This window comes from Gekko japonicus, unplaced genomic scaffold (assembly GCF_001447785.1).
Source record: "Gekko japonicus isolate JY-2015 unplaced genomic scaffold, Gekko_japonicus_V1.1 scaffold287, whole genome shotgun sequence".
Taxonomy (NCBI): Eukaryota; Metazoa; Chordata; class Lepidosauria; order Squamata; family Gekkonidae; genus Gekko; species Gekko japonicus.
The window spans coordinates 83,837-107,699 of record NW_015167065.1 but is presented as its reverse complement, the minus strand read 5'-3'; the positions used below and the strand labels follow the sequence as shown (position 1 = coordinate 107,699).

Genomic DNA, 23,863 nt, shown 5'->3' with positions numbered 1-23,863 from the left:
GAATTCCATAGTTTTGTATGATATTATGGGGGAGCCAGGGTAACGAGCTTCTTTCTTTTTAGTTTACTATATTTCTAAGTCATTTTTTCCTCGTTGTTCAAGGCAGTTCACAAAAAATAGGTTGTTGCTTCACGACAGAAAGCCACCCCAGTTAAGCCAGTAAAAAAAGAGAACATCTTCACAAATACATCCTCCTTGACCTATTCATTTCATCCCCAATGGGTATCAAGTTTATTGAGAGTATAACCAGCTGTTCATAAACAGCACATTTATGCACCCCACAGGGCTGCTTTGAGGATAAAATGGCAGAGAGGGCAATGGTGCAAAATGCTTTTAGGTCCCCACCGGGGAGAAAAGTGAGGTATAAATGAAGCAAGTAAATGGATATAAAATAAACACATTCAGTCCGCACGTATCCACAAAACATTTTCAGGTTGTTCCAGTTCATTTACTAACTTCATTTACAGCCTGCCTTTCCTCACTGAGACGCAGGGTGGATTACAAGACTTGGAGAATAATGCAATGAGAAGCAGCATAATACATACCATCAGCAAAGTAATAAAACTGGAATACGGCATCGGACAACAATAACAGCAGGTGCCATACAATGAACAGTCCAATTAACAAAGTACACAGTATATCATCACTCCCTGTCCCCTTCCCAATCGTCACATGTAAACCGTGAGTAATAGCACAACTGTTTGTGTCAAGGAACCTGTCAGCTTCCAGGGGGTTCCGAGAGCGAGACTGGGGTTGCTCTGCCCTCTGGGGTTCCTTTCTCTAGGGAGGCTTTCAGGAAGGCCTTAGAAAGCAAATATGGGGGGGGGAACAATACTCCCTCTAAGCTATGGAGTCTTGTGAGCAAAAATTCTACTTTGTGAGCTACTGGCATTAAAGTTGCGAGCGAGTGATTTGGCTGCTGCATAGATTAGTTTGCTCTGGAGCCATCCTTCCTGAGCGAAACAAAAATGTGTGAGCCCGAGGCTAAAAAACTGAGCTAGCTCAGACTAACTCAGCTTAGAGGGAACACTGGGGGGTTGGACTAGATGACCTGGAGGTCCCTTCCGACTCTAGGATTCTGCCTCATCCTCCTGCTGTGGTAAAAGCGGGTTGGGCAAAGCGGGCACCACGAGACAAAACCGTGGCATGCACACCGGAGGCAACTGACCTGCCTGCTGCTTCTCACTTCAAGGCGATGCCACTTCTTGTCTGAAACATTCACATAGCTAGGCAGATGCAACTCCACCGGGCCCAAGCCATAGTTTAATTTCAGGACTGGAATGCCACAGGAAACTTCTAGAGATGATTGTGAAAGAAAAAGTACAGAGTTAGACATTGTTTTATGACCACCTCTCATCCAAACTTGAGCACCTTGGTCCAGTTCTACACAAAAAAAGGAGGGTGAACATTCTATGCCAAATGATATAAGTGGCAAGGAAGGAATCAGGAAAGAGCCTGTTAGTTCACACAGCTGAGTAAGATCTCACAGAGTTTGTCTCCCTCTCTGCACAGAGGCCAGGGTGCCCCCAGAGGTGTGAGTCAAAGGGCTCTTTGCATTAGGCCGGCCTCGGACCTGGGCTTCTGGTCAGCCAGTGGAGAGAGAAGAGCTGTTGAATCATTGGAAGCCTCCCCCTCCTTTTCTTGTTTGGTTTGTTATTTTTTCTGTGTGCATTGTTAGTGTGCACTTTGGGTCCCCCCTGAGAGAAAACCTGAATATTAATATGCTACATAAATACATACATAAATATCACAACATACGATACAAACCAGGACCGATGTAGAACTCTGGAGAAGAAGGGATGGAAGAGGAGAGGAAGAACAGAGACAATCTCCCCTCCTTGTTCCCTGCCATCTCCACCCATGCTCATCAGTTCCATGGAGCCAATTCTGGAGACACCTGCAGTGCCCCTGCTTGTTACAGCCAGGGAGCACTTGCATAAAGGAGTGGCGGCAGCAGGACTTCAGCAGCTGACTCGGCTGCTCCTAGCTTACCAACTCAATCAAAGAGACTCTGACAGGGCTTTTTTTGTAGAAAAAGCCCAGCAGGAACTCATTAGCATAATAGGCCACACCCAACAGCAGAAACTAATTAGCATATTAGACCACACCCCTGACGGTGCAGCTAATTAACATATTAGGCCACACCCCCATGCCTTCCCTTGGCATGCCCGGGCGCCTCGCGGCTGTGGGGAGCACGGGCAAGCCAACCCTTGAAGGGAAGGGAAGGTAGTTTAAACTGCCTTCCCTTGGCTTGCCTGGGTGCCCCGCAAGTCAGGCCTTGGACTTCCAGGCCCCTCCTGGCCCACCTGCCTCAGAATCGCCGGGGTGTGTGTGTCGCTCTCCAAGCCTTCCCTCTGTAGCCACACACACGCAGAGGTTTCGGCTGTAGGCGTGGCTAACTCGGAAGCCAGCCGCAACTCCGTTCCTGTGCGTTCCTGCCCAAAAATAGCCCTGGGTCACTCTGACGGTGATGGCTGTCCACAGAACTAACTCCCTGGAGCCAAGTTTGGAGAAACCGACTTCTAGCACTTTCCAGCTTGAACACAGTGCTCCAGCCCTCATGACAGATTAAGGAAGCAAGCAATGTGAGCTCGTTCTGTTCTCCATTTTGGTCCTCGGGCCGCTGTCAAGGACTTCTGTTGCACTCATTCCCTAGCAACAAGATGCTCAAGTCATACTAACCTGTTCCTCTCTAAAACCACCACGGGCTGTGCTAGCCTGAAGGCAGACGGCCTTAAGGGGCTTGGGCGGAAGTTCACCTCAGAAGATGCCCTTCAGCTCCTCTTCCCCAAGGCCAGTTCTCACTATTGCCGCTAGATACTTTAAGCCGTGGTGAGAAAGTTCCTGTTTTCCAGTCAGTCAGCAACCAAGCTGTGGAGTTTACTGCCAGTGGAAGCAGTAACAGCCACGGACACAGAAGGCTTCAGAAGTGGGTTAGACAGATTCTTGGAGGAGAGGTCCATCAATGGTGAGTAAAAGACGAGTAAAGGGAACCTCCACATCCAGAGGCAGTAAACCTCTGACACCCAGTGCTAGGAGGCCACGTCTGGGAAGGCCTTGGCCTCTGTGGCCTGTTTGCTGACCTTGCAGGTTTCTCACTGGAAATGACATCACATAATTCTAATTCCACTTCCTGGGGAAAGAGACTGTGGGCAACAGCTGCAAGGGTCCTTCCACCAGTCACTGTTGACCTAACCCATCCAACCTAATTTCCTGCAGGAAGTCTTCACCAATGGGTCCCGAAGCTCAGATAGACAGGTGATTCGATCCAATGTAAAATTAAATTCCATCACAAACCTACACATTTTATATCACAATGTGCTGGAAATAAAAGGAAGCAACTCTGCAACAGTAATTTCTTTCGTTCGGTTTATCCTGTATTAATACAGTGGAATTACACTCAATTCAACAACTCAAAATAGTTTTTCTCTTTTCTTTTTAAAGCACTTTTTGGGGGAGTGTTCAGGGAAGACAGCCTGGGGAGAGAAAAGCTTTTTAGAAGACAATTTTCTGTTTTCACTGAGCCACATAAAAATAACATGCAAGTAGGACTTCATTAATCATGTAATACCTGCCTCCAAAGTATTTGAAAAACTTGAAGCAATAGATGCTTCCCAGTGGGATCCTTTTGATGGAACCGGCTGCTTTGTTTTCTCTTTGATTATACCAGCTCTGAGAAGGACCCAAGACACTCCAACCGGAAGGCACCAAAGCTACCCACCAAGAATATGATGCACATTTGCTGTCCATTCTTTTCTTTTTTTTAAAATCACTACCATTAACAGTGAGAATAAGGTCCTACACTGGTACCCTTCCAGGCTAACAATGCCCAGTTTGGCACTGAGAAAAATCCAAACTCTGTATCAAGGGAATCCTGGTAATAAGGGTACGTTATGCAAATCCAAGGCTGAAGAATGCAAATTTTTCACAACTCTGTCCATGTGAATTACAAAAATTATTTCACTCTTCAGAAACAGCCCAAGAGAATACAGCACATATAAAAATACATTTTAATTATGTAAAAATTATATAGCATGGATTTTGCAAAAAAAAAAAAAAAAACCCACCACCCAAAACTTTAATGTAGGTCTATACTTTAGAGAACCGGAGAAACACAGTGGCTAAGAGCGGGTACAGTACTGTGGCCTAGGAAGTCCAGAAGTTCAACTCTGCCATGAAGATGGTTGTCCCCATCTTGGATGATTAATATAGGTATAGCACCGTATTATTGGAAGGTTTTATTGTGATTTTAAATGTTCTTGCTTAAGAACACATCACGAGGTGTTGTTGTTGCTGCTATTGTTGTTGTTGTTGTTGTTATTATTATTATTAATAATAATAATAATAATAATAACAACAACAACAACAACTCATGATGTGTTCTTAAGCAAGCTATTATATTCTCAAACCCTATATCCAAGAGAAGGGACATGGCGTGACTCTGGGGGCACATCACAGACTTTGGCATGCAGAGGGCCCCAACTTTAACCCCCAACACCTCTGGTTGTAGGATCTCAAGTACCAGATCTTTGTCTGCCTGAGACCTGCAATAGCTGATGCCCATCTGCGTAAGGCCATACAGTGCTAGAGGAGTCAATCCTCTGGCTCCATATAAATCAACTTCATGTGTTCCTTTCCTTTTATTTCTGCAGCTAAGCAAAGTAAAGTCTGCACTCAGAAGAAATTATGCAAAAGGTGAGGAAGAATGACACTAGTTCTCTCAACTCCTTTATTATGAGCTTGAAAATTTTATTTTGTTTCTGCTAAGGAGCAGTGCTGAGACAGCAGCTAAGAGACAATAAGAGTAGCTAAATATAAAGATGGGAAATGGGTAGTCCAGGGTTCTCCAATGTGGTACCCAAGGGCCACAACACCCATCTGTACCTCCCTTGGCAGAACCAAGCTTTTCAAAATAATTGGTGGGGCCACTGTAAAGCAGGACTTGTTACTGACTGTCCTTATTCAAGTGAAAGGGTTATGTATCAGAGGATCCATAGGACTGGTAAGCACCTGGGCTTTCCTTAGTCAGTGTGTGGTTCCACCACCACCCCACCCTCCCCGCTCAGGTTTTCCTTCTTCCCAGAAGGTGTGAAAAGGGAGGTATTTCCATTTGGCTCCACCTCCTCCAGCAGCCCTTTTGGGTCAGCCCTCAACACCGCCTCTCAAAATTCCAAAGGTACCTGCAGGCTCAAAAAGGTTTGGGACTCCCGGTGTAGTCATTCAGCCCATAGCAGAGGAGGAACATGTAGACTCAAAACTCAATCTCTGGCTCCCTAAACATTGGAATATTTTGCAGACATGCACCCCAAGGTCTCATCTCTATAAGAGTTTTCCATTTCAGTAAAGAGATCCCAGCCATATACACCTAATGAAACATACACAGCTCAAGTCCCTCCACTGGCATGAATGAACATCTCGGCATGCACACGTCTTCAAAATATATCATCGCAACCAAGGAATGCTATGTATTTGCTCTGTTTCTTCCATTCTTATATGGGAGCTGAGGTTCTGAGTAATGTATGATAGTCTCCCAATCCTCAGTTCTTCAGAAAAAGATCCAGATGGGTAGAAGAATGGTGCAGAGCTACCAACCTCCTAGGTTTGGTTCTGGTACCCTGTCTGCTTTCACCCTTGAGATTATCTCTGTCAATGCAAGAATCCTGATAACATGCCGATGTAAACATGCCTGAATGAACAAAAGAGCTACAATAAAAGAATCCTGATAACATGCCGATGTGAACATGCCGATGGCTGCCTGAATGAACAAAAGAGCTACAATAATGGACAACACCATTTGGCTTACCAACCAATACCTGCCCCTGTCCTCCACCCCAGTAAAAAAGCTGGTAATATCATGTTCGGCTTATACAATACCTATTGCAATGAAGTGCTCTGAATTCCCAGGCCCTATCTCTGACAAAGGACCATTGTACAGCAGAAGCCCATTTGGAACATCGGTAACAAACTCCAGGGCGAGGAAGTTCTCAAAACAAGGCCTGATGGGACGGAACCACGCATAGCCATTTCCATGGAAACTGTGTTTAGTCTGCTGGCAATCCGGTCCGTGGAATGAAGTCAAACACTGGCACCTAAAACAAAACATGGAAGAGAACAAAACAGTTAAATATCCTTGGAGCACCGTGGAAGGAATTTTAGTGAATTGTATTTACTGTATTTTATACTGTTTTGTGTTGTTTTATTGTTTTAACTTCGGCATTTATGCCCCTTGTGAGCCGCCCTGAGCCTTTGGGGAGGGCGGGATATAAATTTAAAAAATAAATAAAATAAATAAATTAATTAATTAAAAACAAACTTTTACATGCAATGAAAACTGAACCTCTTCAGACATGCGCATGTATCACTTTATTTGATGGCATGATAGCTGGAACGGAAAGAGGAAACTTATGAACCGTAGGTAAGTCTTCCTCACCTGTAACCGTGCAGCATGTCAATGCAAGTCCCTCCGTTGAGACAAGGGCTGTGGGCGTAGGAGCTACACGACCGATGAACTCTCTCTCTGGCTGCGCACGTGCAGATAGCGTGGACGCTGGTTGTCATGGAGACAAGCGAGACACTTCCTGCGTCCGTCACTGTGGGGATGTCACTCACCGTGATGTAGTTGGCACAGCCGCCGCTCCCGCTACAGTCTGTCTTGTGGCATTCATCCACATCAATCTGAGAGATGTTGACTCCTAAAGCCAACTGGATCTAGAGGGGAAATGCAGTTGGGCAAAGCAGCCCGAACACTCCTTAGCAAGGACCTTTCAAGCTTCCCAACCTGTTCTCTACTTGTCTTAAGTTCTCGTTGATGTTGAGGTCTATTACAGTGAGCAATACCGACCCTCGTTTAATATCTTACCCAGATTTCCTGATGTGGTGCAGAGGAGAACATAAGAAGAGCCACGTTGGGTCATACCAAAGGCCCATCAAGTCCCGCATTTTGTTCACACAGCGGCCAACCAACTGCCTCCAGGAAGCCCACAAGCATGAGGACTGCAACAGCATCCTCCCACCCATTCTCCTCAGCAACTGGTATGAAGAGGCACTCTGCCTCTAGTAGGGCAGAGAGCAGATATCCATCATGACTAGAAGGCATTTTAACTACGTAGTATGCAAAAAAATAATAATCCAATACAGCTCCCTTTATTTAAAAGTCCACGTGGCAAAAGATTAATGATGCCACAGTAATTATTTGCAATTGGATTGTCCTGCCTACCCTGGAAACTCCCTTTGGGAATGATTGCTACGGTGTTTTGATAGCATAATATCCAATGATGTATGGAGGCAGCCAACGGCAGCAAATCAGATGCCACCGTTCCCAATGGCATCGCATGAAGGCAGAAAAAAGCTGTACAGCCACACTGGTCCGTGCACAATCGCCAAAAGAGAGCAAAATCTGTACAATAACTTTTTATTAGGAGCAGAATGACACAAAATTGACAGCTTGCACAATGTTTGGCTTCAAACCGGTTGGTCCTAATAAATAGTGTAACCCTAAACAGAGTTACACCCTTCTAAATCTACTGAAGTTAATGGACTTAGAAGGATATAACCCTACATAGGACTGTGCTGAAAAGGCACTAGTCTGATTTCGATCACATTAAGGCACCAGATATTTCATGCTTTGACCTGCCCTGCAAACACGAAAGACACCATCCTACATTGTTCAGCACACTTCTCCCATATAGCCTCTGCTCCTAGGCTTCTGCGTGCAACTTGTACATTGCAAATGCAGCATGACACCAAGCAAAGAGCAAACGTTCTGCAAGAAATCATTTCCAAAACCAGACAGCTCTCAAGAAGACTCAAGGAAAGGGGGGGGGGGAGCTGTACTTGGCGAGGGAAGGGAGAAGCCTTGAAGAATCTCTAAGCCTGCAGTCACAGGGGGACAGATATTCTTCCCTGAAGCCAAAATGGATGTTCAGTCAGCCCTGGAGTCTATAAGCAAAACCCACTTAAGTCCTTCCCTACTACCCAACCTCCTGTCTCAAATAACTGTCCCAGAAGAAAGGGAAAGACTGTACATCCCTAAAAACTCTATTTTCTACGCTTCACAAGACTGCAATCCACACAACGTCTGCCCTAATCCTAAACAATCCACTGACTTCAGTTAAGATTTCTCTGGATAAAAGTAGTTGCATGTTGAATCCTTGAACGTACTTGTACGTAACCAATATCGACACCAACCCGATTCGACAGCAAAGGCGCATCCTCACCTTATTTTTAAAAGCAGCCATCTGGCCGTGCAGTTTCTCTGGCCTGTAATAGGAAGACCCATCATGAACAGCCAGCCGCACGTCTGTCTGTCTCCCATCCACATCCATCACACTAAATACAAGGACGTCATCACGAGGGACCGAGAGGATTCCGGCTAGCAGGTCCTTCAGCTTGTCGCGTCTGCTTTCTTCAAGCTCGTCTTTCCTGATGAACTCTTCTGCAGTCATGTCTGATACGGAGAAATGTTTCAAGAAAAAGAGCAACAATCGCCATGAGTGTCTTGAGAGCCATGCCATTAACCGCTTTCACTCAAACTTAACGAAAGGGGCCATTTCACACTTTCATGGCATTTTGGTAGTGGAGAGCACCACCAAGTCACAGCTGACTTAAGGTGGCCCCATAGGGTTTTCAAGGCAATAGGCAAATACAGGTGGGCTTGCCATTGATAGCCTTGGCACAGAAACCCTGGACTTCCTTGGGAGTTTCGCTTCCAAGTAACTACCAGGGACGACCCCGCTTAACTCCCATGATCTGACAAGATCAGGCTTGCCAGGGCCATACCGTTTTACCCCCAACTATATACAGCATTCCGTGCGCCTTGGTGTTTAGTCATGCCAGCCACATGACCACGGAAACGTCTTCGGACAGCGCTGGCTCTTCGGCTTTGAAACGGAGATGTGCACTGCAACCCTAGAGTCGGATTCGACGGGCTTTCGAGCAAGGGAACTTTTACCTTTACCTATATACTCAGCAAGCAGCCACGGCCAACAGGGTTGACTCCAGTTGCGGGGAGGACTAGAAAAGACGCTCCACAGGGGCATCCTCTACAAAGCACCCAACACACTCTTGTGTCCCATGTGTACATAAAACCCCTTCTGCAGGAGGACTGGAGCTTCTCTTCTCCTTAACTCCTTTAAGCCCCGTCAACACTGGCAAAGTTAACTGTAGCAAAATAGAACAGGTGCCCAGTCATGCCCTGAAGACTAGCATTTATTCCAGTAGATTCAGGTGAGGTAGCCATGTTGGTCTGAAGCAACAGAACAAAATTTGAGTCCAGTGGCACCTTTAAGACCAATTTTTTAAAATTTAAGATATAAGTTTTCATGGTCATGTACACTTCTTCAGATACATTGAAATGGAAGTTACCAGTCCATAGCCTCTACCTATATGTATGGACTGGTAACTTCCACTTCAATTTATCTGAAGAAGTGCGCATGCACAGGAAAGCTTATACCTTGAATAAAACTTTGTTGGTCTTAAAGGTGCCGCTGGACTTGAACTTTGTTTCATTTATTTCAATATGAGCTTTCAGAAGCCACAGCTCACTTCTTCAGACATGTGAAAGGAAATCATACCAGGAATCCTACTTAAGGAAGATTATTGGGGAAGGGAGTTAAGGCAGAGAATGAATTCCATCATGAATCTTTCAAGTGTAGCTTCTGTGGGGGAGGAGGGAGTTTAAGCTGTGAATCCCATGATCAAGTTAAATGTAGCCTGAAAGAGGTACACTCTCTGCCCACGGGGTGCCTCTCCCAACAAGGAAGAGAGGTCCAAGAGAAGCCTCAGGGGAAATCTCCCTTTCTTCATGGGAGCAGAAGGGTGAAGGGTCTCTGGTAGGTATTTAATGTGACCCCCTCACAGGCAGCGGACTTAAGCAGATCCACCACCATGCCAACACTAAATGCTACTGCTGACTGGTCAATCCTGGTTCCCTGTCAAGCATCCGTACATAATACACTGGCTAGCAAACATGGTCTCATTCACATTATATTTTTTGACATCGTCCTGTATAATCTTAGGTATACACCATTAAAAAAAATGTGTGAAATGGCCCAATAATAGCAGAAAATCTTTCATTACATTTTCCAGCAATGCTGAGCCGCCTCCATTCCATTCTGCTGCAAATCACAGAAATATGAAGCCCAGGGACCATCTTCAACATTTCAGCATTTTTTTAAAAAAAAAGGTTTGTAAAGTTCATCACAGCTACAAAGCTTTAAAAAATGTACACATGGGTAAATCCCACTAAGTACTTGGAATACAGAGATACTACAAATAAGTCTTCCAGAACGTAGAATGTTCTGCACTCAGCCCCAATAGAAGTCGTCAGCCGAAGCCTTCACCTTGAGAACATAAGAGGACACAAGAGAAGCCAATGTTGGATCAAGCCAGTCCAACACTGTCACACAGTGGCCAAAAATACCAGGTGCGATCAGGATGTCCAGCAGTGGGGCCAGGACACTAGAAGCCCTCCCACTGTTGCCCTCCCCAAGCACCAAGAATACAGTGCATCACTTGCTCCAGATTTCTACACATTGTGTGTGTGCGTGCACGAGCGCACACTCGCGTGCAGAGAGGTCCTGTCCCAACAGAAACACTGCTTCCTACTTGCTCTTAGCCTCATTCCATACTCCTATTCACATCATGACCCAAAAAGAGGCCCTAAACGATAACTATTTATAAATTCAGCAAAACCAAAAACCCCACACTAGAAAAGGGAAGACCAGGCAATTTAAGGAAATCTATGCCAAACAGCACAGCTGCAGAGTCTTGGTAATACCTCTTAAAGTTAAGAGTCCTCCAAGTATAGAGCAACCATCGAGCAGAACTGACGAGTGAAACTAACCTGCCAGGCGTACCGTGGCTGAATTCCGAATGGCTTCATTCCCCAGCTCTTTGACATGTATCTGCACAGTTGCCGTAACGTCAGGCCAGATTCCATCTGACACCCTGATTTTCATCTCATATGTTCCCTGAGGAGCATTATCCACCATTACCAGAGAGCCAGTCCTTTGATTCAGCCTGAAAGATCTAGAAGCGTGATGCAAACACGCACGCACACACACACATACACAGCAAATCAATAAAAGCCTCGTGAACGAAATGCTTCACCCCCAAAAAACAGAGGTTATATTTCAGCACGTGTCAAATCTTTTTTTGCTAGAACATCTTAGGATAATATCCTTGAGAGCCAGTGTGCTGTAATGGTCATGGTGCTGGGTTAGGATATCTGGGGTCACACAACCACGCTTCCATGAAGCTTGCTGGGTGACCGCGGACCAGTCAGTCTCTCACACAGCTTAATCAAACTCACAGGCCTCCTGTTATGAGGACAAAACAAGAGAGACCCCTGTACACTGAGTTCACCAGAAGGATGGGATTAAAATGCACCAGACTGACAGAGGACACTTTTCCAGTCACAAGGTCTCATTAACATGCAAGAAAGATTAAAACGCAACGGTGTTCGCTGCATTCTGCTTCATTCCCATTTTCTCTCCACAGCTGACTAAGGGCCAGCCGCCATTGTTACTCATTTCCCCCCTGAAATCTACCTATCCATTTCTTTCCCACTTTTAAGGAATCTGAAGATCAAAGAGAAGTTGAAAGAGAAGAGGGGCAGGAAAGGAGGTTCTGAAAAAAAAACCTGGATTTTCACTCTGTAGATGCTCAGAGGCAGGAAATGTCTTCCCAAACCTTCCTATCCTCCTGCCAGGGCACCTCCCTGTGGTGTATAACATTAAACAACTGCAAAGGCTGAAGTTACAAAAGGGTGCATTGATTTCTCTTCGCAGATAAATGAAAAAGAAATCCCTCTTTTAAGAGGAAAAAAAAAGAGACTAAGAGGAATCAAGGGTTATATCTAAAAAGTGACTTTCAGAAAAAGGAAAATCCTCTCCCCACAACAATGCTAATGTTTTCTCGGGGAGTAACGCTACCAGGGAAGAAGTTATATCTTCATGACAAATCTCAGTGGAGTATATAGGAATAATACATGATCTGGTATCGTATATGCTGTCTTTCACTGGAAAAGCCTCCATAAATTTTGCATTCCCGGTCTCCCAAACATAACACAACCACCTTCAAGATGTTTTACTCACATACATCCAGCCATTCTTGTTTGTCTTTGAGTGACAGTGGCTTCGGGGCTTTACGCAGCAATTGTGTTTGCCACGAGGACATGGCGTTACATTGGCAGACCACAGCAGAGACTCACAAGTACAAAAAGATGGCCAAACGACCCTGGGCTCAGTTTGGTTAAACAAGAGTTATTTTGTCAAAAGGGGGGGGGGACCCTAAGAAATCACCTTTCCATTCCAAGCTCAACCCTGAGCCTTCCAGTTCTCAAATCATGTCATGAAGGCTAGACCAAATGGATGTCTAGCACTTTGGGAGAGGAGCTACATTTCCCGGGGTGCACCCGGTATCCCAGATGCTGTCAGAACAGCTTTCAGGAGCCAGGAAAGGCAGACTCTTTTGTCCTGCTTTTCAGCTACTTCTAACCAGCTGGAGCACAAAAGGTAGCTGCAGAAGTCAGATAAACTGGGGATGGGCAGAGGGGAGGAGGAGGAGGAGTTCCTAACTTTGGGTATGCACTGGAGCTTTCAAACTCAGAGCTGTGACACTGCACGTCAACGGAGAACACTGCAATGAGATTCCTGTTCTGAGCCCACAGAGTGCAGGACAACGTCCCTATGAACAGCACCGTTGTGCTGCTAACACCTGAATGCCTGGGCCTGTGTTTCTTGATTGGGCTACAGCAGAGGTCCCCCCATCCTTGATGACCTAGAGGGCTCTACTGGAATTTTGAGAGCAGGCAGTAGTTTGGGACCAATCAAAAATGGATGCCACGGGTGCGGGGTCCAATCACAAAGATGCTGCGAGGTGCTCCAAAATGGCGGGCAGTTCCAAAGGGAGCATCCAGTCGCTGAGGCAGCTGTTTGCAAAAGGGTGCCCCCTGCAGACACAAAGGTGATGCCTCCTGAACTCTTCTGCAGCACTTGCCGCTCCAATGAGGTGGAGGAAAGTCGGAAATGGCTCTTTGTTTTGAGGTGCTTTGGGGAAGAAGCATGCGGTCACTAATTTTTTCATTTAGTTATTTATCTTTAGATAGGGCAGACACCGTGGTACCCAACAGGCACCACGTTAGGGATCACTGGGCTATGGCTCCCCAAGCCATGTACTCAAGTGTTTACGGACATTCATCCGTCATGCCACTTTACCAAAGGGAAACACCATGGCACTCAAATGAAATGTGAAGCCACTGTTGGACTGCTTTCCTAATAGCAGTGCTAGTTCACAGCTGTGGTAACAGCAAGCCAGATACTCAACTTCACCACCCAAGTGTTCACTGGCAAATAATAATAATGATGATGATGTGTTTGTGGCGGCACAGCAATGGATCACCACTGTTCCCAACAAACGCCAAATGCGAAATGCAAGTTTAAGAGACTGTGCGAAACAATAATCCCAGCTTTACGCCTCTAACACACACACAAAGAAGCATAAGAAAATAATTACAGGAGCATAAATATTAAATATTACTGAGCTTGACACAAATACAATCCTCACTTGTGCATTTTTCCTTCAGAGACAAATGTTTTATTGTCCCAGTCATCCGGGTCCGGTGCAAACACTTCCCCAAGCACTGTTGTTGACCATTTTCCTGTTGAGATAAATTATAATAAATCTGCATTAATTTTTCCCCCCACCCTTCAACGAACTTTCTATTTCCCAGCATTTATTGCCGCATTTTATCATTTTTATTGCCGCCTGGCTTTCAGGAAGGTTATGATCCAAGACATTTCAAGTAATGCAATAGCATATAGTCTGATCTTTCATGTAAGTGCAGCAACAGGGCTAGACTACAAATGTGACGTGCAGGGACTGAGCACACTCTTCTTTAAAAAAACATTTTGGTTCCAAGTTAACCCCAACTCTGATGGCGAATAAACACAGATAAGAAAACATGGTTCTTATTATTGATGATGATGCTGATGCTGATAATGACAACAATAATGAATAGACCGTCTCTGGGAGAAGAAGGTGACCACTGTGCCAGTTGTCATTGGATCCCCTGGAGCAGTGCCTACAAGTCCCAAGAAACACCTGGGCATTCTGGGCACTGAGCAAATAACACCTGCTCAGCTCCCAAAGACAGTGTTGCTTGGAACAGCAGGACTCCTGCGAAGATAAATCTGCAGTTCCCAAGAACTTGGATTGCTCTCAGATTGGAGAACACCATCTACCAGTCACATATCTAATTGTGACAAATCATTACCATCACACAAAAGTTCTCATTTGGCCTGGCATCCACACCAGAGTAAGAGTTTGTTGTAGCCATCGCCCCACCGGTCCCTAATTATCCTGTTTCTGTGTTTTCCCCCACTTTCTTGCCATCATTCCAAAACTTGGTTTGGTACAATGTATGATTTTTGGGGGGAAAGATCGCAGCCAAAGCTTTGCAAGCTATGTGGATGGGAAAGTGAATTTTTCCGTAGGTCCTGTCCACACCAGCACCATTTTCCTTCCCTCAATCTTCCACAGCCCCCATACCACCCCCTGCACCACCAGAGAGCTCGTTCAGGCTTTGCAGAGTGATCTCCCAGAACCTAGTCTGACACTGAAACCACCACGGCACACTACACTGTCTCTCTATAGTCCCAGTATACCCAGAGTCTACGCATTACCTACCTCTGTGCATGTAAACAAGGATTTCCTTATGGCCAGCTTCATGACTGTTGTCGTTTTCATCACCGATAGTGATAGTCAACGTGTTTGTAGAGCTCACTGACGGACTCCCGCTATCAGTTATAATAATGGGCAGATAGAAAACCTTCTGCTTCTCTCTATCAAAGGACCTCAGAGCAGTAACCGTTGCTGTATCATTTCCATTGTCAGTCACAGAGAAATCCAAAGTGTGCTGATAATCTGGCGGCACGGAAAACATAAATGGTGACCCATTGTCGGCACTGTCCGGATCAAAAGCCCAAATCAAGCTAGATACAGGGGTCATATTCACCAGCTGAGGTCCCGGTGTATTTTCCCAGACCACAGGCATGTACAATGCCTCAAACCCTGGACCATTGTCATTAACATCTAGTAAGTCAATCAATATTGTAACACTTCCGGTTTGGGCAGGAAGACCCTGATCGGAGGCCTGTACAATTAAACTATATTCCTGGGTGACCTCCCGATCCAATACTTTTGCCACCGTCACATGACCGTTTTGGTCTACTGCAAACTCCCCAGTGGGATCTGAATCCAACTTGATGGAATACTGAATGTTTCCATTTGACCCTGAATCCTCATCGACCGCTGTTACTGTGGCGATGGTAGTGCCCACGGGTATGTTTTCAAAGAAAGGGCTCAACTGGACAAACTGAGAGCTGAAAACGGGACTGTGGTCATTGCAGTCTTCAACTTCGATCAAGCAAAAGGCAACACTGTAAAAATCCAGGTCCTCCACTTTGATTGTGAGGTTATAACGTCTTTCATGGGGCTGCTCGTAATCCAGACTCTTTTTCAGCCTGATACTCGCACGCTGGTCTCCTTTACGGCTTTCAATGTAAAATTTCTGTTCTGGATCTCCCCCGATAATACTGAATGTTAAGTCAGCATTTTCCCCACTGTCCCCATCGGCTGCCACCACTTCCAGAACCTCCGAGTCAACAGCACTGGTTTCGGGGATTATGGCATGCCAAATATCCTGTGTGAAACTAGGGATGTGATCGTTTACATCCGCAACCCAGATGGTGGCGGTACCCGTTCCAGCCAGACCTCCTCCATCTTTGGCTTCAACAGTAAGGAAATATTTCTCGGCCTTCTCCCTGTCCAACATTCCTCCCGCTACATATATGTTGCCAGTTGCAGAGTTGACTTCAAACAAGTCTTCACCGAGCTCGTTTTTCACATTCTCAAGTAGACGGTAAGTCAGGATGGCGTTGAGACCTACATTGGAGTCATCCAGGTCGATAGCTGTCATCTCCATGACCAAAGTATTGTCAGGGGAATTCTCAAAGACACTCCCATTGCAATCACTGGGCATACAAGTGAACATCGGGGTATTATCATTTATATCCCAGACATTTATAACCACATCTGCAAATCCAGTAAGACCTTCTCCTCCTTCATCAGTTGCCAACACGACAAATCTCCAAAGGGCTCTCTCTTCCCGATCTAACATCTTCTGGGAATAGATGCTGCCAGTGTTCTCATCTATTGCAAAGACATCGTCTGCTCCGTGTCCATGTAATGAGTATCTTATGTCGCCTCCATCCAGGCTACTATCAGGATCGTTTGCTGCAACCTAGAGAGAGTGAAATTAAAAATGAAACAGTCTGTAACCACAGAATATAAATATTCAGGATATGTTCAACAATGTTAAGGTAAAGTGTGCTGTCGAGTCACAACCGTCTCATGGTGACCCCATGAATTTCCGCCTCCTGGGGTTTTCAAGGAAACAGATGAGCCGAGGTGGTTGGCCCTTGCTTTTCGCTGCATTCCAACAGTGTAGAAACAGATGTATACACTGCACCAGGGAGAACAGACGGCAGCACCCTTGTGAAGTGCCAACACCGGTATGTTTCACATGGAATCTACCAGCCCTGATATGGCCCATGCACATTATGTACAGAACACACTGATGAGCATATCCAAGAGGATAACCATCTGTGCTACAATACCTCCACAAAACAGCCTGAATTTACTTTTCCTCCACGAAACATGTTGTCAAAACTGAATTCGGTAGGTCTACTGGAATCGTCGTAGTGACGTGTGAGCCATGTAACTAAATTGATCTTGACTGCCTGTTCTAAAAAACTGACCACAACTGTGACACCGTGTCAACAAGTGGCATTGTTTGTGAGCTGCCTCATTTATTAGTGCCCGTAATATGATTGAAGGGGCCCCCAGTGTCCTCTGCAACCAGCAGTCACAAACCACTGACACACTGGGATGCAGAGGTTACTGGTGCCACTGCAAGCTAGCCTAAAGCTTTCCCTCCATTATGCTTCACCTTCTGACAAGTGAAGAAGCACCAGCTCGGCCCCCAACCACAAATCAGTGCTTGGGAACCCATCGGGCTACAGGGCTACAGTCATGCTTATCCCCCACTCCTTCAGAGGAAGTAACGGGCAGAAGTAGATGATGACGATAAAGTGACGTCAAGTTGCAACTGATTTGTTGAGACCCGTCATGGGGTTTCCAAGGCAAGAGATGAGCAGAGGTGGTTTGCTGTTGCCTTCCTCTGCACAGCAACTCTGGTCTTCTTTGGTGGTCTCCCATCCAAGTACTAACCATGGCCAGTCTTGCTTAGATTGAAAGCTCTGCTGACTTGGGCTAGCCTAGGCTACTGTGGCTGCTAGAAATAAACAAGAGGCCAAACTGATACGTCCCCCCACCTCCCACCAATGGGAGACAGGGGTTCCTTTGCCTTCCCATGACCTGCTGCGCCGGAAATGTCAGCAAGGAGTAGGGCTACCCCTAAGAGGCCTTGTTGCATGATCATGCTTAAGTTTGTTTTTTGGTGAGCATACCCAAATGTACCTGAAGGACAAAGACCGGGAGACCGTCTAGTTCCTCGATCACACTTCCGTAATACTCATTAAGACCAAAAACAGGCGCTTCATCGTTTTTGTTCACAATGTTAACGATCACAATGGCATAATCCTCCCACTTCCCATCAGAAGCCAAGAGGTGGAGTTCATACAGCTGCAGTTCTTCATAATCCAGCGGCTGGGCAATGAAGATGACTCCTGTTTCTGGCTTGACATCAAACACTCCTCCAGCGTTCCCCGCTGTTATCTGGTATCTTAATTTTGCATTGGCACCTGAAAATGCAACAAAAGTGTTGCATAAAATATCGCAGTTATGATTATTAGGCACTCCTGAGCATTCCTGAAGAGCATTCAAACCCAGCTTTCATATCACTTATACCAAACAGGATCATTATTAATCATCCCTGTTATTGCTTCTAACCACCATTCTCTGAATTAATCACACCAATGAATTTCTATCCTTATTAACATCTGTTCAAATTATTAATGTTCCATTTCTTTCTCAAAGGTTGTTTTTTTTTGGCAACAGCTTATAATTAAATAATAAAGGCAAGCCATTAACACAGGGTCTTGTAAAAACAGATATTATATGAAAAACAATAAAAACTGCTCCCTGCTCTCCACCTACATCCCATCCCACTCCAAGCTTTCGGCTGAAGCCACTCTGCTGGCACAGAATATTCACAAACAGTCTAGCTGTTCCAGAGAAAGGTGCCACCAACAGAATGTTGACACATGGTGCAGCTTCAGTGAAGGAAGCAAAAGCAGGCACTGCTGTCTTCTAAAAACTGCCCCACCCCATTTACTGTACTTTCAATAAACTGCTCTTTGATACTACCCCATGCCTTGGTATAAGGTAGAGAAACAATGGACTGCCGAAACTCCCGTATGAAGGAGATCTTATTTCAAAGTGCATTATGTTGTCTATCTTCTCATGGTCAACTTTGAAAATGAGACCACGACCTTCTTAAATGTCAACCCAGAACATGTTCACTAGTTAACTCCTAGTGAATTCAACATCACTAATTTCTAGATAAGTGCAGTTTACAATGGAAGCCTTTGGTAGACACAAAGTGAAGGATGCTGATGAACTAACAAGGCACGTAAATCAGTATAAATGAGCTCTTTTTGTTGGAAAAGGCAATGTCTGGCATACAAAGAAGTAGAGGAGAAGACCCTGCAGGGGGCAGCAAGAAGACAATTAGATAGGATTCTCTCCTTTTAAATGTCATTCCTTGTCTGTCTCCAGATTGCCACTCTCAGGGCAATTTCCCCCTTCTTCTCTGAAGTGCCACGCTCAGTCTTACCCTCTCTCTCAGCTAGAGATGTCGTTAGGAACCTAGCTCTGTCTCCCCTCTTTCCTATCATGCATGTTAATTCCTAAATAAACCTTTATCTACTCTTTAATCGGGTTGTGCATCGTTGCTGTGTTAATTACTCCGCCAACAATTTATGGTTTCTCTTTTGTTTCAAGCTTGTTCTTTCAGCCCTGTGCGATATTTCTGATTGTCCTTGCTGCCATGGACAAAAATTCAAACTGCATGTAAAACATGAGCCCCGAATCAGTGCTTACAATACAGCACTTTTTTCTCCTGTGTTCAAGCTATGACAAAAATGGAATCTTACAAAGCAATGATAACCAGCACAGTGCTCACGGAGCAACATGACACCCAGGGCTCTTTTTGTAGAAAAAGCCCAGCAGGAACTCATTAGCATAATAGGCCACACCCAACAGCAGACACTCATTAGCATATTAGGCCACACCCTGACAGCACCGCTCATTAGCGCATTAGGCCACACCCCCATGTTACCAGAAGTGTGGTCATCCAGTCACACCCACCTTTCCCTTCTTATTCTGTTGTCCAAACCCAGGGCTTTTTTTGTAGCAGGAACTCCTTTGCATGTTAGGCCACACACCCCTAATGTAGCCAATCCTAATGAGTTTCTGCTGTTGGGTGTGGCCTATTATGCTAATGAGCTCCTGCAGGGTGTGGCCAACTCAGGAGCCAGCTGGAACTCCGTTCCTGTGCGTTCCTGCCCAAAAATAGCCCTGCACCTACCGGTGGATGTCCTGTCATACATTTGCTTCTTTGACCAGCCATCTCTTCCCAAAGCAAAGAGCCAATCCTGGCTTTCCTCCACCTCACTGGGGCTGGAGGTGCTTCAGAAGAACCCGGAATGTGTCACCACTGTGTCTGCAGGGAGCACCCATTTGGAAACAGCTGCCTCCGCCACAGGAAGATGCTTGGTTTGGAACTTCCCGATATTTTGTGGAATTTTTCCAAACATTATGACAGGAACTAGTCCCCACAACATAGTCCATTTGTGGCTGGTCCTACCCACCCTGTGGCAGCCATTTTTCTTGTGGTGCCACTGCCCACTGCCTAGATATAAACTAGGACAGGAGACCCTGACTTGTGAGCGACTGGCATTAAAGTTGTGAGTGAGCAATTTGGCTATTGCATAAATTAGTTTGCTCTGGAGCCATCCTTCCTGAGCTGAGGCAGAAATCTGTGAGCCGGAGGCTAAAAATCTGTGAGCTGGCTCACACCAACTCAGCTTAGAGGGAACTGTGGTGCCCACTGCCTAGATATAAACTAGGACAGGAGACCCTGACATGGTGCCCATGATCACCACGGCGCCCACTGACACCTTGCCTGGTGCCCAACAAGTGTTTCTAAAAAGTGGACTGTATAGCCTCTGTAACGCCCTTTTACTTTTTTGCTAGTGCCTAACCTCTAGTGCCTGGGAGGATGGCCAGCAGGCTGCTCCCCAGAGAACACTTCTGCCTGTTTTCATGAGTACTTTCCCAAGTTCTTATCTAAGAAAGCTGACTTGTTCTCCTCCGCCACTGGGTACCAGGTGCAAGATATGGCTTGACTATTCTCAGCGTTTAGGGATGTAACTTTGATGACAATATTCTTGACTTGTAGCCAGCAACTGGGATATAAGATATTTAGTTTTAGTTATCTATCTCATCTCGGGTTTCAGCTAGCTTCGCTCTGTGTGAGGCCCAGCGGATGGAAGTTAGCCTGCTATTTCTGTAAGTCTGATCTTTCTTTCTTTCTTTCTTTCTTTCTTTCTTTCTTTCTTTCTTTCTTTCTTTCTTTCTTTCTTTCTTTCTTTCTTTCTTTCTTTCTTTCTTTGGATTTACTAGGCCGCCCTTCCCCAAAGTAGGGCTGAGGGCAGCTTACAACAGGATAGTATACATTCTCGATATAAACTAAATTAAAACAGTCCAATACATACTAGTGGATAAAAAAAGTGTATATACAATATATAAGATGGCGGAGAAACCCTAACTCGCCAGTCTCCCCTGGGGGGAGGGGTAATAAGGGATGGGGAATTATATGAGAATGACAAAAGAAGTTCTGTCGCTGTCCTCAACCGAAGGCCCGGTGGAACATCTCTGCCTTGCATGTCCTGCGGAAAGGTAACTGCTCCCGCAGGGCATGGATATCTTCCGGCAGAGCGTTCCACCAGGCAGGGGACAGGGCTGAGAAAGTCCTGGCCCAGGTCGAGGACAGTCGGACTTCTCTCGGGCTGGGGACCACCAGCAAGTCCTTATTTCCTGAGTGTACTGCTCTTCCAGGGGCATACTGGAAGAGGTGGTCCCGAAGGTACGTAGGTCCCTGACTGCTAAAGGTCAAAACCAAAACCTTGAACCTGATCCAGTGCTCTTTGTAAGCAAACCTGGATTTTGCCTACCATTTTCTTGGGATTGCTGCGAACCTTGGCACTTCTGGCCAGGACTCCAAACATGGGCATAGCCAAGGGCTGCCAAGCCGCGGGGGGGGGGATTCATACGTCATCACAGGATCCCTGCCGCGGGGGGACAGCGATACACACTGCACCGGCGTCACCAGGATGTGACGCTACACGTCGCTCTGGCAACGGGACTCCAAACAGCCCCGTTGCCAGAGCGACGCGTAGCGTCACATCCTGGCGACGCCGGTGCAGCGTGTATCGCTGTCCCCCCGCGGCAGGGATCCTGTGACGACGAACGGATCCCCCGCCGCGGCTTGGTAGCCCTAGCATAGCCAGGTAGGGTTCCTGAGTGGCCACTGGAGCTCTGTGTGGCTGTGCAGAATAAAATAACATTTCAACAACAGCTGCCACCCCAGTACTGGTTTTATTTTCTCTCACTCCAATTTCCTAGCGCATGTGTCTAAATGACTCCTCTTGCTCCCTCCATTTGGGCTTCCACTGTGTGCGTGCGTATGTCTCTGCCACCCGCAGCGGCAATTTTCGTGGCTGTGCCCGTCACTGTGTCAGATTTCCAAAGGCGCCCACAGGCTCAAAAAGGTTGAGGGCCCCTGAACTAGGAACTTATCGGTTCATGAATGCTCTTTCCCCTCTACCAGCTCTTACTCTTTGGATTTAGGGTGAGGTTCACTCTGTTAATGCTAGAGAATCCTGCCCTCTCCAACAACCCATTTTCACTACTCTGCTTCCAGCTCTCTGCTGCCTTTTGAAAGAGATGTGCTGCATAACAAACACAGCATCATTCACCCCCCCCCCAAACTGAACTATGCCTAATGCACAGTCTTCCATAAATAGAGTTATTTGGCATAAGTCTCACAGGCCCTTTATAAACCTCAGAGCCTGTCAAGTTCAGACAGAGTGAAGGCTTTTTTTAAAAAAAAAGTAGAGAGACATATGAGACATTTTCCTTCCCGCTGCTGTTCAAGTATATCTCCTCACTCCTGAAAAAAAAATTAACTCATTAATATTTCAGGTGCTGCTACAGGGAATTCCAGAGATTTACCTTCGTCTTCATCATTAGCACCAACGGTAATGACAGTCGATCCCACGTCTCGGTCTTCATCTACATTAACTTCGTAGACGCTCTGGGTAAAGACAGGTTTGTTGTCGTTCACGTCACTGATAAAAACACGCACGTAGGCCGTGTCTGGAGAGACGGGCGGGGGAGAGACAAGAGATTAAAACACTCAGCCGTGCTTCTTCTGTCAGCTGCAATTCCTTAAACTGTCTAGCTGCACATTAAATGAAGACGAATATCACAGAGGATACAGAAAAAGGAAAAACCCTTAGGGTCGCGGACAATTTATAATACCTACATTACTTCAAAAAAAAAAGGAAAGGGGAAAAAAGCACTTGGGTATCAAATGAATGTCACATCCAATTTTCTTAAGCAGATAACATGCGCGTTAACTGACATCTATTATGACAATTGTATAGTCGTGTCGTAGCTTTTCTGTCCTGAAGACGACAGAATCCAATTTTAACTTCTCCTTTAAAAACGGAGCCAAGTCAAATTGCTAATCGGATTCCCTCGAGAGTCTTGACCTTTTCTGTAGCAGAGTATCTTTATGGACCGTGATGGTCTGTGCAACTCCTCCATGAGATGGTTTATGCAGTTCAGAAGCCCTACGCAGATATGCTTCTGTGTACAAGCCTATGCACGGTAGCAGGTGGATTATGGAATCATGTCTGCTCCCAGGCTTACCTAACCTCTGCACGTTGGATCTTGCACTGGAACAAGGGCCTGTGCATACAGGGCTCAGTGCATGGAAGTCCATGCTAGAAAGATAGCTCTCTCTCAAAATTAGAAAGAAGTTACATACTCCGACTGAGTCGGCTGAGGCTAAACCCAGCAAAGACGGAGGTTCTGGGTTTGAGTCACTGTGGTTTGGGGTTGGGGCTCCCGCTCCCGACCTTTGAGGGGGCGCCTTTGGTGCCAGCGTCGGAAGTTAGGAGTTTGGGGGTGCTTCTGGACTCCACATTATCTATGGAGGCCCAGGTAGCAGCCACTGCCAGGGCGGCCTTCTACCATCTTCAGCTGGCTCGGCAGTTGGTTCCCTTTCTCGACCGCAACAACCTAGCCACAGTGATCCATGAGACGGTCACCTTGAGGCTAGACCATTGTAACGCTCTCTACATGGGGCTGCCTTTCTTTCAAATCCGGAAGCTGCAGCTGGTGCAGCCAGGCTGTTGATGGGCCTTCCTAGGGGGGCACACATCCAGCCTGTGCTGAAAGCACTGCACTGGCTGTCGATAGCATACCGGATTCGCTTCAAAGTGCTGGTTCTTACCTTTGAAGCCCTAGATGGCCAGGGTTCGACATACCTACGGGACCGCCTCTCCCCATATGTTCCCCAACGAGCACTACGGTCCGGGACTAAACATCTCCTGGTGGTTCCAGGTCCCAAAGAGGCCAGACTAGCGGCGACTAGGGCTAGGGCTTTTTCGGTGGCGGCTCCTACCTGGTGGAATGAGCTCCCAGAGGAGATCCGGGCTCTGCAGGACCTTGCACAGTTTCGCAGGGCCTGCAAGACGGAGCTCTTCTG

The 23,863-nt window shown here is 46.2% G+C and overlaps 1 protein-coding gene across 1 annotated transcript in view; it reads right to left on the bottom strand.

Moving 5' to 3' along the window:
• The window catches only part of LOC107111658 (neural-cadherin-like), a 99,283-nt gene that overhangs the window by 25,847 nt on the left and 49,573 nt on the right, over window positions 1–23,863 (bottom strand). Inside the window, exons 15-23 of the mRNA XM_015412663.1 lie at window positions 22,321–22,464; window positions 17,542–17,825; window positions 14,689–16,303; window positions 13,567–13,660; window positions 10,844–11,028; window positions 8,217–8,446; window positions 6,431–6,708; window positions 5,875–6,089; window positions 1,169–1,296 (exon numbers count right to left, since the gene is read on the bottom strand). Coding sequence (XP_015268149.1) covers window positions 1,169–1,296; window positions 5,875–6,089; window positions 6,431–6,708; window positions 8,217–8,446; window positions 10,844–11,028; window positions 13,567–13,660; window positions 14,689–16,303; window positions 17,542–17,825; window positions 22,321–22,464 — 3,173 coding nt within the window. The remainder of the gene's footprint in view (window positions 1–1,168; window positions 1,297–5,874; window positions 6,090–6,430; window positions 6,709–8,216; window positions 8,447–10,843; window positions 11,029–13,566; window positions 13,661–14,688; window positions 16,304–17,541; window positions 17,826–22,320; window positions 22,465–23,863) is intronic.